At 38.9% G+C, this 15,518-nt stretch overlaps 1 protein-coding gene across 1 annotated transcript in view; it reads left to right on the top strand.

The window, feature by feature from the left end:
- kdm5a (lysine demethylase 5A) overlaps positions 1-15,518 on the top strand; it is a 158,773-nt gene that overhangs the window by 108,674 nt on the left and 34,581 nt on the right. The window contains exons 18-21 of the mRNA XM_073058897.1: positions 2,346-2,460; positions 6,544-6,899; positions 10,279-10,417; positions 13,397-13,576. Coding sequence (XP_072914998.1) covers positions 2,346-2,460; positions 6,544-6,899; positions 10,279-10,417; positions 13,397-13,576 — 790 coding nt within the window. The remainder of the gene's footprint in view (positions 1-2,345; positions 2,461-6,543; positions 6,900-10,278; positions 10,418-13,396; positions 13,577-15,518) is intronic.

Here is a 15,518-nt window from a genome sequence, read left to right as displayed (position 1 = left end):
AAATGATGAGTTGATTGCACATCTCCTACCTAAGCATCCATTTTGTGCTGTAGGCCATTAGCTTCAGCAGAATGTATTATTGTATGATCATGTGTGTTATTTCTCACTTTGCCAGCAATGTCAAGCAAAGGGAACGAACTTGCTTGAATGAGAATGTAAAATTGTCAGAGGCAGCACTGACTTTCCATAAGGAAGAAATTGAACTTTCAGCCTGAAGTTCTAAGTGGGCAGTTTACCTTGATTTCCACCTGAGCTAGCCACAATGTTTTCAGTCAGACAAGTACTCTCCATGTGACATAAATAAACAGCCAGAAGCACTGAACACAGCAAAGCCTATGAAAACTGACAACATCCCTCTATAGTAAAATGCTCAGTTAGCTGCGTCTCAGTCCAAGCTATTCCATTACAGTTCCAACAGTGACATCAACATCATAATGTGAAAAACTGCCAATATATCTTATCCACAAAAAGCAAATACACAAATTATTGCCAGTTAGTCTACTCTGTGCCACCTGTAAAATAACTAAAGATTCATCAGAATTACTAGCAACATCCTGCTAGCTCATGCCCACTTTGTTTTCTCCTGGACCATTTGGCTCTTGTATGTCATTATCAAACAGGAATCAAAGATCTGAGGTTCGGAGATAAATTAAGATTGACTATTCTTGACATCAGGCATGTTTGACCAAGTGAGGCATGGAAGAATGGATAACAAATAAAATTGAAGATGCTGCAATATGAAAATAAAACAATTGCTGGGAGAACTCAGCCAATCAGTCAGCATGTGGAAAAGAAAAAAAAATCAACATTTCAGAGCAATGGCCTATAAAATGCAGACGAGTACAGCACAGGAACAGGGTCTTCTGCCCCCAGTGTCAGTGCCAACCATAGTACCAAATTAAAGTAAAACCACATGCCTGTATATTGTGTATATCCCTCCACTCCCTACATGCTCATGTGCTTGTCTTAACTGCCTCTTCAATGTTGCCATCATATCTGTCATCATCACTTCCATACGCATGCTCCACAGGTTCTTATTCATGACTGATTTTTCTAACCCTATTCCCCATTAACCTTTTCCCCTTAGCCCTCTTACCAGTAAAGAACCTATCAATCTTTGGCTTGTTTACCCAATGACTTGTCCTCCGTAGCCCTCAATTGCAAAGAATTCCACAGATTCTTCACTCTCTAGCTGAAAAGAATTTCTTCTCACCTTATTTTCCTTTATTTTGGGGGTGTGGTGAGAATGCATCTCTAACAAAGGAGGTATAAGGCATTCCTTCCCTCCGCTAGCCTGCAGGCTACCCTTGGGCAAGATGTAATGCCTGCTTAGCCACTGCCACCCACCCCCTACCCCCCCCCCCCCCCCCAGATCAAGGTCACATGAAGCCATGAGAATAGGTGGTGAATGACTGTATGAACAGCTGGCACATATCACAAGTCCTGGTTATGCAAGTACTGACACCAGGCAAAAAGTCTGCTGTAAAGACACTGCCTAGAAGAAGGCAATGGTAAACCACTTATGTTTTTAAAAAAAAATCAAAAAAATCATAAATTGTCAAGAACAATTGTGGTCAAAGATCATGGTTGCCCACGTCATATGACACGGCACATAATGATGATGATCACTTTATTCTGAGGATGTGTTCTTGGATCCAAGACCCTCCTCGTGGAAACGTTCCTTCTTAAGTTCACTCTATTTAGGGTTTTCAGTATTTCAGTGAGGTCTTTCCCCATCCCTCTGAACTCTATTGAGAACAGGCATTGAGGCAATATTCCATATGTGGTCTGCAGAACTCAGTCCAGGTAGATCTATGCTACTGACAACCTGCAAGTTAATCTTAGGGGAATACTGAACCAGGTCTTCAAAGTCCTGTTGCACTTCTAATTTCTGCATTCTCTCCCTATTTAGTAAATAGTATACACCTTTATTCTTCCTCCCAAAGGGCAGAACTCCACTATTCCTTGCACTGAATTCCATCTGACACTTTACCCATTCTTTAAACCTGTTCAAGTCATACAAACAGTTTGTTCAAGTTTTCTGAACCTTTGGGAGATATTCTGATTCATTTAATACATGATGTTCGCACATGTTACATTTCTCAGCTTGTTCAGAGTCCTGTCAGCCCCAACTTGTCTTGCTGCCTAATGTCATTCCTGTTCTTACCAGTGCAACCTGTAGATAAGAGCTTTGACATGTAACAATAATTTGGGGTTCAACAGCCTAAAGGTCAAAATACGTGTTTTGTGTGAAATGTTTACAAGCTACAAACCTTTCAAGTATGTCATAATATAATATAAACTTTTGGTAATATGCTTTTTTTTCTTTTGTTGTTGTGGTTTAGACCTAAACCAGAAGGTGGAAAAACTCGAACAAAGCTAACTGTTCATGAGTTGAAAGCATTTGTGCACCAGTTGTACAGCCTGCCTTGTGTCATCAGCCAAACTCGACTGGTTAAGGTAAGCATTTAATGAAAGCAAGTGTCCATATATCATATCTGACTCCAGGTGTAATAATCTAGCAATTTATTTATGAATAGGTTGGAACAACATACTAATCCAACCCCAATCTGCCAAGCTTCACTTTAGATAGTGTATTTTAATATCTTTTCAGATAATTCTCTGCAGTGCTATTACCCAACTTGAGTTGTAAACTTTGTACCAATTGTGTGATGGGCAAATGAACAGTCAGCAGTATGCATCTGAAATCAGTGCTTCAAACAGCAGTGTGGATCTTGTGGTTTGCACTTCGTATTTTGGGCTTTATCATTAAATTGAACAGTAAACACATTAGAGAGGGTCAACCTTGAGGGCATTCAGAAGGAAATTTGTACCAACCGGATCTTATTTCTGTCTTGTGGTTAAAAATCTATTTTTGACAGATCTACTCTTCAATATTCTCTTCCCCCTTGTGTAAACAAACAAACTCGTCCTGCTCCTCTACTTTGCATGACTGTTAATTGAAATTTCTCTCATTTCCTTTCTTGGTTAATTTCTTACTGATTTCCCTACAACCACAAATTCATTCTAAGCTTTTTCTTAGTAGACTGTGATCCCACTGAAACATTAATTATTCACTTTTTGCTCTTCCCCAGCTCTTGGCTCCCCTTTGTGTCTCTAAGCCTACTTGTTGTGTAACTAAGCTTGTCTATTCCTCAACAGCACATGATACAGTAGTTTCAACACAGACAAGTTCCTGTTGGGTGATGAATGACAAATAACAATTGCAGAGCCAAATAAATCACAATTAGCTAAGATCAGTAAGTCAGGAAGTTATGTTGCAGTTGTATAAAACTTTGCTTGGACCATATTTGGAGTGTTTGCAGTTCTGGCTGCATTACAGGAAGGATGTGGAGGTTTTGGATTAGAGAATTCACTAAGGAGAGGTTGGTAGAGATTTGTCAGTCTTTAGCCCCATTGTTTTCTGTAGCACTGTTTCTTTACTAATGCTGATTTCCTTCAGTCCCTTCATCACTCTGAAATTTCTATTTTCTAACATGGCTGTGAGGTTGTGTTCTCTTAAGCTTGAACCAGTTTGTCTGCCATTTCTTTGTTCTCATCATAACTGCACCAATTTCTGATGATAGAGGTCATACTTACTTATACTAACCTTTGTCTTTTCATATTTATAGATGTTTTGACTGTCAGATTTTGTTTACTGCAACCTTGCTCTCGGATTCCAACTTCACTCCATTAATTAATCTTTGTCCCTCTTTGCTGATTTCTGAACTGCTCCTGATCTTCAATCTTGGTACTTTTTCTAGCAATTTTATTTGTCTCCTTATTCTATTTAATACAATCTTTAATTTCCTTATAAGCTATGGTTTAACTTTCTTGACTTGTAGATTTGATGGGAATATTGTAATTCACCATCTAAATAAAAAATTCCAATAGTTACCGTTGCTATTCCAATTTGGGCTTGGCACAATGAGTATGATCTAACTCTCCTTCTGAATTGTTAATTCTTTCTGTAAATTTTTAGTTTATTGTATGTCGCAATCCCTTTTCATTTTTAATATCAGTGAGTAAATATGATTTTTTTAATACTGCAAATTTGTCTTCAGTCTTTAGGATAATTATGTGAAACGTTTCAATATCTGTCTTTGCGTATCTACTGGCAAAGTTTTCAAGCTACTATCTCAAAGCAGGAAAATTAGCAAGGAGTATCTCCATTACTTTTGTGCTGTTGTGACATCTTGACTTCCTGCATCCACTGACGATATGGTTTATAACATACTCTCAGCATTTTTCTAAGGACACTTTAATATGTTTTGATTACTTGTACAACTAATACATGGCTGTGAAGTCCATAAATGTCTCCAAATTCAGAAGGAAAAGCTTGCTACTTGTGACTTTCAGGTACCACAAAACAAGTGTACCACATGTTTACAGTACAGAAACATGCCATTCAGTTAGTGTGCCAAGCCTACTACCCTTTATATAAATTCATTTGCAAATTTTATATTCCATTTCTCCTCATGCTGTCTGGCCTTCCCTCGGATTCATCTTTAATTATCTGTGGTTGTGAGCTTCACATTCTTCTTGTGGGATGGGGCGGGGTGGCGGGTTCCTGAGGGGCCTGCAGCCTGAGCAAAATGGGGCCTCCCAAAGAGGCAAGGGGTGTTGAGAGAACTTCCTCTGACCCCACCACTTAGTGATGTTGTAGAGCCACACGCTACACAGCTAGTCTCATCTACCCGTGTTTCGCCCCTGCACTTCTCAACTGAAGCTTCATAAAACATTGGTGAGTCTGCTTTTGCAGTATTCCAGTTTTGGGTCCCATATCTAAGAAATGTTGTGCTGACACTGGTGAGGGTCCAGAGAAGGTTATGAGAATGATCCTGGGAATAAAAGGGTTGACATACAGTATGAGGAGTGTTTGATGCCTCTATGCTTATCCTCGCCGGGGGCTAGAAGAATAATGGAATCTTACAGTAACCTATCAAATATTGGAAGGCCTAGATAGAGGGTGTATGCAGATGATGCTTAGGACTAGGATCGGAGATCACAGCTTTAGAATAGAAGGACATCTATTTAAGAACAGAGAGTGGGGCAAAAAAAATCTTCAGCTTGAAGATGGGGATTCTGTGGAATTCATTGCTACAAACTTATTGTGGAGGCTAAGTCAATGGGTATATTTAAAGCGTAAGTTGATAGGTTCTTGATAAGTAATGTTGTGAAACGTTACAGGGAGAAGGAGGTAGTATGGGGTTGCGGCAGAAAATAAATCAGCCATAATCAAATGGTAGAGCAGTCTCGATGGGCTGAATAGTCTAATTCTGCTGCTATGTCTTATAGTCTCTGACAGTGAGGTGGAAAGACTCAGATTCTGATTTTGATTTATTCATTACATGTGCATTGAAACATACAATGAAATGTTTGTGTTAACAACCAATGCTTAGGGATTTGTTGCCATGCATACTGGCACCAATATAGGTAGTCTGCAGGGGAATGTAGGTGGGGCAATCACTCAGGAAGTAAGATTTTATTGCAGTGAAGTATAACGTAGGGTCTTTATTACAACTGGAGAAGAGAACGGAGAAATAGTAGGGTAACAAGTCATATGGTGGAACAAAGGGACTGTTGACTGTATGACTGCAAATCCTTAAATGTTAAGTGATTTCATCTTTAATAAGGTGTAGAATATGTGTCGGGCAGTTAAACTGGAGTTGAGTACAATGCTAGTTCGTACTTTGACATACTGTAGCTTAACTTTGAGTTTAATTTGGAAGAATGTAGGAACTGAAGGTGCTAACATTTTAATTTTTATTTGTTTAACTTGGGATTTTCATCGAGTTCATATTGAAAGTTCAAAATGAAAGTGTCAAATGACCAACTAGGTAATGTGTTTGAATTCAGAATCAGGTTTAATATTACTGGCATATGTTGTGAAATGTTGTTCTGCAACAGCAGTATATTGCAATATACAATAAAAAAACAATAAATTATAGAAATCTTATTTTGTATATAGACTCTTGTTCAAGTCTTTCCCTACCCTGTCTTTATACACTCCAAAGCATGTTAGATAGGAAATAGAGCTGCACAATAAACAAATTCACAGGCTGCAGTGCATTAAGTGTGACTTCATATCTGAAACATTCTCTTGGTCTTCCACCGATCAGTCATTCCCATTGTTTCCTCCACCCTGTCCTCTTCTTTGCAACGTAAAATAAGCTTGATTTCAAAGTTTATCCAGCTTTAATGAAGTGTTAACAATGTATAACATTGGTTGTGACCTGTCTCCACATATTCTGTCTGACTTGCTTAAATGCTTACAGCATTTTCTGTTTCTAGGTTTTTAAAAATTATAAAACACCTTCCCGTCTTGCACTTAATTTGAAGTGAGTGTTGTCACTTGCCAGTCAGTGCAGAGATGGTTGTTTCTGCAATGAGTCTTGTTGAAATAGCATGCCTACTTGCCCAGGCTGCAGTTTACATACAGGATGCCTGTTCACCCTTCTGGTTTAGTAATCTTGCAGTGAAAACAAGATTATGGATTATGAAAAATGTTAAATATTAATGAATCCTTTTATTTCATGTTAGGAACTGCTGGACAGTGTCGAAGAATTCAATGAACGAGGCAAGGAGGCTTTATCAGATAAAATTCCTGATTCCTCTAAGTTGCAACTGTTAATAGAACTGGGTTCTGAATTGGACGTGGAGTTGCAAGAACTCCCCAAGCTGAAACAACATCTCCAGCAGGCTCGTTGGCTTGATGAAGTTAACCTCACCCTGTCAGACCCTGATAGAGTCACACTGGACACAATGAAGAAGCTTATAGACTCTGGCATTGCTCTGGCACCTCATCCTGCAGTAGAAAAGGCGATGGCTAATTTACAGGAGCTCTTGACGGTATCTGAACGGTGGGAAGAGAAGGCCAAGGTCTGTCTACAAGCCAGGTATGAAATGAAGTGTTCAGGCTATTGATCTGGTTTTGAAATACTTCAATACTGCTGAGCTGAGTGACAATTCCCTGTGGATATTTGAAATTTTTGTTATATTTGATTACAGGTTGCATTATTTATTTAGAGTCATACAGCAGGGACACAGGACCTTCAACCCAACTAGTCCATACTGATTTAGATGCTAGTGCCAATTGTCCGTAACCATCTAAGCCTTTACAATTGATTTTGCTTGGGAAAGGCCTCCATTTTAAAACAATTAAACATCATTGGTTCTTCCATACATACATTGAAATTCAGTAAGAAGTCTACATGTGTTTCTAATGATATTAAAATAGTTCCACCTCATTGAGTTCATTAAACTCTTGAGCTGTATTTCTTCCTCATAAATTGGGGTTCAAAAACTTATCTTTGTTTGTGCCTGGATCAGTAAAATGTTCACTACAAATACATACTGAATCTTTAGATTAAGATTCTATATAGTCCTTAACTATTATTAAATATTGAAGCCCAACTGTAATGCTGTGTCCGGTTGTGGGCATTGTCCTTCCAGCAGAATGAGATAGGCTAAGAAACTGTGCTGAGGAAATCTTACAGAATCATTTAGAATTTACAACACCCAAGATACACTTGGGGCCATGGTGCCCAGACTGTAGTGTCAAACTAATATCTTTTATTTATTCTGTATTCATTCAGTTCCTTGAATTTGTTCCTTACCTGCCATGGTGAAATTTCCAATATTCCAAAGCTCTTGCAGATATTTCACAAACTTCCACAAGCTGCTATATCTGTATTAGCTGTAAACTGCTTAATCAAGCTGCAACAGGAAATATGAAAATACTCAGCCGGTCAGGCAGAAACTGGAGGGGAAACAAAATTAAAATTTAGGGTCAATGACCTTTTATCAAAACCCAAAGTCTTGAGTTCTGAGCTTTACTACGCCCCATTGAAAACGGTCTTAAAACACTCATCCATGAGGAAATCTGCAGACACTGGAAATTCAAACAACACACACAAAATGCTGGTGGAACACAGCAGGCCAGGCAGCTTCTATAGGAAGAAGTACAGTCGACATTTCGGGCCAAGACCATTCGTCAGAACTAACTGAAAGAAAAGATTGTAAGAGATTTGCAAGTAGGAGGGGGAGGGGGAAATCCGAAATGATAGGAAGGGAGAGAGGTGAAGCTAAGAGCTGGAAAGGTGATTGGCAAAAGGGATACAGAGCTGGAGAAGGGAAGGGATCATCGGACGGGAGGCCTAGGGAGAAAGAAAGGGGGAGAGGAGCACCAGAGGGAGATGGAGGACAGGCAAACAGTGATTGTTAGAGGGCAGAGAGAGAGAAAAAAAGGAGGGGAATAAATAAATAAATAAATAAATAAATAAATAAATAAATAAATAAATAAATAAGGGATGGGGTAAGAAGGGGAGGAGGGGCATTAACAGAAGTTAGAGAAATCAATGTTCATGCCATCAGGTTGGAGGAACAACACCTTGTATACCGTCTGTATAGTCTCCATCCCTTCCAGCTCTGTATCCCTTTTGCCAATCACCTTTCGAGCTCTTAGCTTCACCCTACCCGCCTCCGGTCTTCTCCTGTCATTTCGGATTTCCTCCTTCTCCCTCCTACTTGCAAATCTCTTACTATTTCTTTTTTCCGTTAGTCCTGATGAAGGGTCTTGGCCCGAAACGTTGACTGTACTACTTCCTATAGATGCTGCCTGGCCTGCTGTGTTCCACCAGCATTCTGTGTGTGTTCCAAAAAACACTCATCACTCATTATCCTGTGTCTTGCTGTTGAGCTAATTTTAGATCCAGTTTGCCACCTTCTACAGTTCTATATACCTTTATTTTTTGGGTAGCCCTATCATACTAGACTTCGTGAAAAGCCTCGCAGACATCCGCATAGACAGTCAAACTAACTGCTTTTACTTATCCTCTTTGTTATACCCTTAAAATTTAAAATTAAATATGTTAGGCATAACTTAAGAAACACATATTTGATTTACTTCTGTCTTCATCTCTTCCTCTATTTTAAATAATGGTAAATAATAGAAGTGCTTCAGTCCTCTTAAGCTCGACTTCAGCAGGTTGGAATGACTGAAAAATGATCAATGCCTCTTCTATGCTGCTCTTCATAACCAAATAGATATTTTACCCGGCTTGGTGATTTATCCATTTTCAAACATGCTAAAACCTTTGAAACTTTCTGCTATGTTGATCATATTTCATGCATTTTACACATTCATTATTTTGATTGTTTTCAATATCAGCATCGTCCTCCACCTGCTAGGTAGTTATGTAAAACCCTGTTTGAATCCTTTACCTGTGCACATGAGTTACTTTTTTAATTCCTACTATTTCCTTACTCTCTTGCTCCTTGTTGAGTATTAGAACAAGACCTCATTTGCAGGCAGAGTCAGGAAGGTGGGATTGCTCTTCTAAAAGAAGGGCAGTTAAGCAGAGCCAGGTTTTGTCAGAGAGAAACTGCAATAGCAGAAGAGTCTGTACTGAAGGACTCTGATTTGAGCCAATTAATAAAACAGACACATGAGAAGGAAATATTTTTTCTTTTACATAGTTGATAGTTTAAAAATCAGTACCTTTAGTGGTGATGGAAGGTGATTCAGTAATTACATTCAAAGGAGAAATTGAATTAAAAAATTACAGTAATGAGCTTTTGCAGGATTATGAGAAAATGCCAGGGATCGGGAATGCTTGTCTCTCAAAAGATACATGACAGGAACAATGAGTCACATGGCAGTGATTTGCATCGTAACATTTAATGTTTGTAACTGTTACACAAGTCAGCGGCTTGTTTTAAGTTTTGATTTTTTTCTTGGATTCGATCATCTTTGGCTTGTGCGTGGGATGGAGGGGAGCTGGGGGGGGCTCTTTGGGGTTCTTACGTTTATCTGTTCATTCTTTGAGGGACTTCTCTGTTTTTGTGGATGTTTGCGAAGTAAAAGCATTTTCAGGGTGTATATTGTATACATTTCCCTGACATTAAATTGAACCTTTGAAGAATATTTTTTTAAAAAAAGAACAGTGATGAGCTGTTTTGCTGCTTGTGCTTGTTCCATCATCATTCTATTGATAAGCTAAAATATGCCAGTGTCTCTTTTATATTGACTTTGTGAAGGTTTCCTTCAAAGCTCTTCTACTATCTGGGTGAAGAAATTTTTCCTATCTCTTTCCTAATTTTCTCAAGCCTCAGGCTATAATGGCAAAAGTTATAAAACTTTGATTTTGTTAATCACAGTGACATTTGTGTTCCTGAGATTATTGAAGTCAGTTTTACTTTTGAGATATTTTGCTCTGGTAAATAAATTGAATTCATTTTTAAGCTGGCTGTGGTAACACTTCATTTTGCTTGTAGGCCAAGACATGGTATGGCAACACTGGATGGTATTATAAATGAGGCAAAGAATATTCCTGCATATCTGCCGAATGTCCTGGTTCTTAAGGAAGCTCTGCAGAAAGCCAAAGACTGGATGGCAAAAGTGGAAGTTATACAGGCAGGTTTGAAGAATTTGAATTAGTAGAAACTGACCATTTTAAGTGTACGGGCTTTTGCCACCTTAATAAAAGATTCCTTTTCTCTTGTTCCCTGGTCTAACCAGAGTGCAGACAGTTCACCTTATCCATAATTATCTGTTTTGTGCAAATGAATTGCCTATCAAGCCCAGAATGACTATCTGATTTGAATTTGTTCCTTTTGCCTGTCTGTGAATATGTATTTGTTCTCCCCATGCTGCTTTTCATGTAATGTTCTGGGATATACAGACTTCTTAACTTGTTAGGAAACAAGTGGTATATTTTCATCCACCAAGCTGCAAGGCACACAATTTTCCGTGGTAAAATGAATTTGCAGTCAGTGTTGAAATTGATTCTTTATGAAAGGATTACAATCTGATTAATGCCTGAAGGATTTGATCATTTGCTTTGGCATCAATGTTTCTATTGATGCATTGAATAGAATGGGTAAGCAGGATTAGTGAAATGTAATTATAGCTTCAGCTATTTTGCAAATTCTTTTAAAGCTGAAGTATCTTTAATGTGAAAATTGGATCTGTGTTATAATATTTATAAGCTACTTTCTCACCTTTTCCATTATAAGAGCATTCAGATTGGTACCTCAAAACACAAGCTGACTTTATAAACTTTTCTGTTTGGCTTTTGTGATGGAGCCTACAGAGCTCAAGGAGGAATAAGGCATCAATATCATTAATAGACTAATTCAGAGAGTGTCTTTGAAAAGGGGACAACTAGTTTCAAGACCATGTTGCATACATTTGCCAGGTAGTGAAACTGAGACAGTAGCACTTCAAATGTTTCAGTGGATTGCATCCAATGTAGATGTTAATACAAATTGTCTGACTGCAATGCTGTAGTGGATAGGAAAGGCAGAAGTTTTGTTAAGGGTTCGTACTTCAGATATGAAATATTATGGCACTTGATGTGAATTTGGAAGGGTCAGTAGTTCAATGGAAAACAGTGCAATATAGGGTCGCAAGAGAATGGACAAGATGGAAGCAGAATAGAACCTGTAGAGAAAGATGCTTGGGGGGAATTGGCATCATAGGTAATGGGAAGTTTGGGAAGCAGCTGAATGTGTGCTTTTAATCTGAGTGATGAAGAGGGTCCTCGCATTTGATTTTGGAGATAAAGCAGGAAGAGTGTTTAAGGAAACAGTCAGCAAGTAAGTAAAGAAGTCGAGACATTTGGCATTCTTGGGGCAGCCAGCAGCACTGAATAGCTTTGGCAGAAAAGGAAGTTGCTGGGTAGTGCTTGTTCAGCCAGCTCTGATGGTAAATAATTAGGATGACCTGATGGAGATTATTAAAATGATTTTAAAAAGTTGATCAATTGCTTACAGAGAAAATGTTTCAACATGGAGGAAAACGTAACTAGAAACCATTATTATAGGAGAGTCATCAAGAAATCACTTGGGGAATTTAGAAAAATCTGTGTGCAGTGCGAATATAAACTTTGTACCAGCTAGGTAATGGCTGAAGTGAATAGCATAGATGCATTTTAAGGGGGGGGGGGTGCTAAACAAATATGAGAAAGATGGAAATAGAGGATTACACTAAAACGCTTAGGTAAGGAAACTTGGGAGGAGGCATTAGTAGAACCTGAAGGTTGTTACATTTGTGTTTTTTTTTGTTTTGAACAAATCCTTTTCCATGCCCTTAAATTGCTATTGGAAACCAAACAAACAGAGCAGTTTAAAAAATTTTAATCTGTTGTGTCATTTGATTTTCAGTATTTGTACCTTTCCGTCATATGGTAGGTTAATTGGTCGTTGTAAATTGTCCAGTGATTAGGCTAAAATTAAATTGGAAGTTGCTGGGCGACGCGGCTCGGAGGGCCAGGAGGGCGTACTCTGCGTCTGTATCTCAATAAATAAAGCATCTGTGTGGAGGATGTGCTCAGGTTTGTACCCCTCGTGCTTGAGGGAATGATAAGGCAAAAGGGAATAGTTTTTTTATTGGGGAAATCGAAAGTTTCAATTCTGAGGATTAGAATGGCTGCAGGGTTGTGGAGATTATCTTGAACATGGGTAAATTGATGTGAACAGGAAGTTTAGAGCAAAGTGTAATAATTAATTTGGAGAAAAGTGAACTGCATTGTAGTTTGAAATCAGCAAGTATTTGTTTAATGCAGCGGGTAATGGATCTCCAGAGGAAGATTTAACCTGGAGTAGTGTATAAAGACTTTCAGGTAACTAAAGGTGGGACTGGAGGAATAAGCAGGATGTGAACGTAAGAAATAGAAGTGTGAGTAGGCAACTTGGCCCTAATACTTGTTGCACTATTCAATCAGATTGTGACAGATCTTTTATTTCAGTAAACCATACACCTTAATTGCATTGATACCATCTGCATAAATGATCATTAGAAATTATTAATATTATGACCTTGCGTCGGTCCCACTGCTCACAGCCCTACAACCTCTTCTAATTTATTCTTTTGGTCTAATCCAATCCTCTGCGCATGCCAGTCAGTGCTGAGAATCTTAGTGTTCAATAACCATTTTATTAATGGCCTTTAGATAGATAAATGACTTGATTATTCTGGTTAATGGAAGGGAATGCCTATTGGATATTATAAAACATATTAGAACATAGGCCTTGTGGATACCGTAAAATACATTCGCACGTGAAACTGGACAACACAGGAACAGATCCTGTGGCCCACAATGTCTCTGCTGAGCATGATGCCAAATTAGATTCATCACTTTAACCTGTTCTTGTTCCTCTGTTCTCTGCATATTCAAGTGCCTATATAAAAGCCTCTTGAATGCCACATTAAAAGGTACAAAATGTGTTGCCTAATACTTTAATAAGAAAATTACTCTTGTCTCTTTGAATTGTTTTACAACAGAACCTTTATCCAGCTTCTCTTTAATCTCCTATAATAGCTGTAGCCTTGTCCTGCAGGCATAGAAGTAGTCTTTTGTAAAGCTGCCTTACTGTTATATTTTTGATGCAGAAGGGATCTTGCAATGCCTATTTGGATCAGCTGGAAAGTCTGTTAGCAAAAGGTCGCCCCATCCCAGTACGGCTTGATCCCCTTCCTCAAGTGGAGTCCCAAGTAACTGCTGCTCGTGCCTGGAGAGAACGAACTGCTAGAACCTTCCTGAAGAAGAACTCTACCTACACGTTATTACAGGTAAAACTTGAAAAACAATCTTCAACATCTTGGATCTGCCTGGATTAGAGAGCATGTCTTGTGACGAGTGAAGGAGGATAAGAGGCTTATAAAATGGTAAGAAGCATATATTGAGTGGACACCCAGAAACTTTCTCCCAGGGTGGAAATGGCTGATATAAGAGCATAATTTTAATGTGATTGGAGGGAAGTCAGACAGTGGTGAATGAATGGAGCATGCTGCCAGAGCTGGTAATGGACACAGTTACATTACGAACATTGAAGAGACTCTTAATATGGTCACATAGATGATAGAAAAATGGAGGATTATGTAGGAGGAAAGGGTTAGATTGATCGTAGAGTAGGCTAAAGGGTCGGCATGACACTGTTGGCCAAAGAGCCTGTACTATGCGGTAGTGTTCTGTATTCTTCCCTGCACCCAGGAATTATGACTTTAAGCACTTGTAGAAGCCTGTAGATGAGGTGTACATAATCAGTGAACCAAAGATCAAAGTTGTCCTGCTTGGCATTCTCAGTTTAAATTGCAGATGGAAGGGCTCAGCATTTATAGGCAAGTTTGCGGATGGGAGTGGAAGTCAGGAGGAGTCACCAGAAGAGTGGAGAAATCAGAGTAGGAACATCAGGAAGCTGGGAAGAGTATTGGGATAATTGGTGTGGAGATTGGAGAGAGTACCTTTGGGCAGATGATTGGCGGAGGAAAGGGAAGAACTTGTTGGGTTGGTGATTAATGGGATGAGTTGGAGGGTGAAGATATTGTCAGCATACTGGTGTAGGATCAGCAATGACAGAATATTAAGAGTGCATGGGCTTTCTCAGCTAGTGAAGCAGGCCCAAACTCATCAGTTAAGATGTGATTTGGTTTACAGAGCCTTTTGTATAAAAGTTCCATTTGATGGTAACCTCTATGCACTAATAGATCAGAGCCTGACAAGTACATAAAGTCCAGCCCATCAGACCTTTGCAGTGGCCTATTAATGGCCTTCCATATACAAAACCTTAAATATCCCATTATCACTGATAGGAAAGGAAGACCGAGTTAGGGTGTGCTTTTAGTTTATCAGTGATCCATGCATTTAGAAAGAAAACTGGAAATGGGTAGAGTTGCACTTAGGAGGCTAGTTAGGTCATGTGTGCTTGCCCAATCATGGGGTAGAGAACATCAGGGGAATTGGATGTACCAAATCCAAGGCTGATGACTTTGAAATTGGTGCATCATGAAAATTTTAGTTGAACAATAACATGCAGGAGACTGTAGATTGAATCCTAGCTTAATTGAGAGTCTGAGAAAATCATTGGTAAAGTTAAAGTCCAAGGCTGCATGTGTGACCATCATTCAACTAAGATCTTCATGGTTGAAACTTCAGAACATGAGAGGTGGAAGCTAATGATGAGGGACGCAAAAGTGGGCAGTTATAGTCCCAATTTGTGGGCTTTCTGGTTTGAGATTTGTAATGACATTTCTTTTGGTTTGGCACAGGTGGAAATACAAGTTTTATTCAGTATAGTAGAATGGCCTTGCTCAAGCAGATGTGAGAGAAAGTTCTGAGTCATTGGTGACTTGATGCAAAGCAGATAGGCAAGCAGTGATGAAAGTTGTTCAGACAGATGTAGGAGTTGATGTATGTGGCAAGATAGTGAAACTGAAAGTGAGGGAACGGAATAACAAAGTACAAGGCTTGAATATTCACAGCCTGCAAAGCTTAGAAAGTTAGAAGGAGAATGTAGTGATAATGTTGACATGAAAAAACTGTAGGTGTAAGTTAAGTTGTAAGAAATAACAAGTCAACACTTCATCCATGGTAGATTTTTCTTGGGGGCCATGATAGGAATTTGTTGCAACTTTATTAATCCATTCTAAATACTTGCTTATTGAGATAGAGTTTCTGGTAATTGTGGTTGGATTACATGGTTTTGGTTAATTGTTAATGTTATAAATTCCTCCA

Source organism: Hemitrygon akajei, chromosome 10 (genome assembly GCF_048418815.1).
Source record: "Hemitrygon akajei chromosome 10, sHemAka1.3, whole genome shotgun sequence".
NCBI lineage: Eukaryota > Metazoa > Chordata > Chondrichthyes > Myliobatiformes > Dasyatidae > Hemitrygon > Hemitrygon akajei.
This window is presented reverse-complemented; position numbering and strand designations above follow the sequence as displayed.